Here is a 2,900-nt window from a genome sequence, read left to right as displayed (position 1 = left end):
ATAATTATTTGGGCTATTATTATGAATTATATTGAGTGTTATTTAACGCTTATATAATAATAATAATAATAATAATAATAATAATAATAATAATAATAATAATAATAATAATAATAGCTAGACTATTAATTAGTCGCGATTAACGTTAAAACTAAACCCTAGTGGTATTAATACTAGGATTTGGTCAAGGAAAAATTGTTTTGAGATAACGAAGCGTTGTTCAAGTACCGAGTCACCACCTAATCAGGTGAGTGCATAGTTACTTTCATCTTACACATAGATATTAAGTATTTTATATAAACTACGTGCTATGTGTGTATATTATCTGTATACTTGCTATCTATGCTGGATGAACGATTTTATACAAGTTTTATATGATTTAAATTGTATATGTATTTATATCTACATAATATGTTGGGTAAAACATGGGTAGATGAAATATGAGTTGGATGATGAGTTGAGAGGTGATATAGACCATAAGATAAGGGTGAGAGGTGGACGATGTGAGAAGCCTTTTTCCCAAACGATGGCCCCGTCATTCAGCAGAGTATGGATGACAACCACGGACTATTCTAGACAGTCCAGTGGAACACTAGCAGGCTCGTAACCTGTAGGTGTTATGAACGATGTGTTCATCCGGTGTACTCTAAACCCTGGCGATCATGCAGACTTGGTGCCTAAACCTTGGCGATCATGCAGACTTGGTGCCAAAACCCTGGCGACTATGCGGACTTAGTGCCTGTTGTATAAACCCTGGCGACTAAGTAAACTTAGTGCCTGAACCCTGGCGACTATGCGGACTTAGTGCCTATTGTATAAACCCTGGCGACTATGCAGACTTAGTGCCTAAGCCGTGGTGACGATCGACTTCGTGCCGATTCCTTAGGATAATCTTTAGGAATGAATGAACGGGGAATAATTGATTCTTAGGGTAGATCCTTAAGAGTAAAGAAGATAATGGGGATGGGTAATTGGGTTGATTGTTTGATGTTTAAACATAATGATTATATTATTGTGTGTTGAAAACCCTATGTACTCACCAGATTTCCCAACCTGACCCACTCAGTTTATTTGTATCACAGGTGTCGATATGAAGTTACATTACACTGAGAGATTTAAAAGAGATGTAGATCACTAGTGTAAATGAATGTACGTTCTGTTTATGCTTATCTTTATGTATTAACGATGACATCCCAAATGTTTTAAAATGAATAAAGATACATTTCTTCGGAAATGCTTTGATAACGTATTTATCATGTTTTTCTGGGAACAAATTCCGCAAGATTTTCATTAAAAGAAGTACTCTGATTTTTATAAAGCATAAACAAAATCGGTCTTTTCTGGCCGTGAAAATGGGGATGTCACAGTAAGTTCACCCATCATGCTTGTCTTGAACTTCTTGGCCATGATTTTCATGAATTGTAAACTTAGCTTTTCATTAGTGGATCCAAAAATGATATCATCAACATATACTTGAGCAAGAATGATGTGAGATCCTAAATGCTTGATGAACAAAGTGTGGACAATCTTTCCTCGTTTGTATCCACTTGAAAGAAGGTAGCTCGCCAATGTGTCATACCATGCTCTAGGTGCCTGCTTTAAACTATAGACAGCTTTATCAAGACGATACACATGATTTGGAAACTCTTCACTTTCAAACCCTGGCGGTTGTTTCATAAAAACTTATTCTTGAAGATCTCCATGTAAGAAGGCAGTCTTGACACCCATTTGATAGAATTTGAAGTTCTTGAAAGAAACAAAGGCAAGAAACAGGCGAATTGCTTCAAGTCTAGCAACGGGAGAAAATATTTCATCATAGTCTAACGACCCTTCCAGATGACATAAACCTTGAGCCTCAAGTCTAGCTTTATTTCTTATTATGATCCCATCTTCATCCATTTTGTTCTTGAATACCCAGCGAGTGCTAATGATAGTCTTTCCTTGAGGCTTGGGAACAAGAGTCCACACACGATGACGTTCAAATTCATTCAGCTCATCATGCATAGCATTGATCCATTCAGCTTCTTTCAAGGAATCAACAACATTCTTTGGTTCAATCAATGAGACAAAGTTTACAAGAATGCAGAAGTTGTTGTTGACTTGGCTACGAGTGATAATCCCAGAATTTACATCTCCAATGATTTGAAATTCAAGATGATCTCGAAGAATTCTTGAACTAGAACATTCATTCGTCTTACATTGAGTAGAGTCTTCCTGATTAGATGGTTCAGCTTCTTCAGGGATGACAGGCTGATCTTCAGATATCGGTTGAGTGCTTATCATTTGATCATCATTGGTAACAGTAAGCTCAGTGTCATTCGGCAAGAAGTCAGGAACAGGGTCTGAAGGATTGTAACTAAGTTCATTCAGAATTGATGAAGGATGATCAACTCGATCATGAATAAATGAGTCTCCATCATATGTGACATGAGATGTTTCTTCAACAGTTTGTCTAGAAAGATTGAATACCCTGAAAGCCTTGGATACATTTGAATAACCTAGGAAGACTCCTTCATCAGCTTTAGCTTCAAACTTTGAGCACTGTTCTCTTTGATTCAAGATGTAACAAACATCCAAACACATGGGAATAAGAAATTTCTGGTTTCCTTCCCTTTAGTAGCTCATAAGTAGTTTTCCCATGATGTTTAACAATGATGGACCGGTTTTAGGTATAACATGTTGTATTGACAGCTTCAGCCCAAAATGACAAAGTAAAACTGGCTTCAACGACCATAGTTCTTCCAGCTTCAGTGACAGTTATGTTTCTTCTCTCTACAATACCATTTTGTTGGGGAGTTCTGATTGCAGAGAAGTTCTAAGAAATTCATGAGATAGAATAGAAGTCGTATAGGGAGGAGTTTCTAAATTCAGTTACATGATCACTACGTAACTGTCTGACT

At 36.8% G+C, this 2,900-nt stretch overlaps 1 protein-coding gene across 1 annotated transcript; it reads right to left on the bottom strand.

Annotated features, from left to right (window-relative positions):
• Positions 1 to 1,683: 1,683 nt before the first annotated feature.
• LOC145139673 (uncharacterized) lies at positions 1,684 to 2,583 on the bottom strand. Its single transcript, XM_079073414.1, has one exon. It carries the CDS (start codon positions 2,581 to 2,583, stop codon positions 1,684 to 1,686), a length of 900 nt encoding a protein of 299 aa, XP_078929540.1.
• Positions 2,584 to 2,900: the final 317 nt, after the last annotated feature.

This window comes from Lactuca virosa, chromosome 9 (assembly GCF_052849685.1).
Source record: "Lactuca virosa cultivar CGN04683 chromosome 9, Lactuca_virosa_CGN04683_v6, whole genome shotgun sequence".
NCBI lineage: Eukaryota > Viridiplantae > Streptophyta > Magnoliopsida > Asterales > Asteraceae > Lactuca > Lactuca virosa.
The sequence above is the reverse complement of the archived record's forward strand: the minus strand, read 5'-3'. Positions and strand labels throughout refer to the sequence as shown.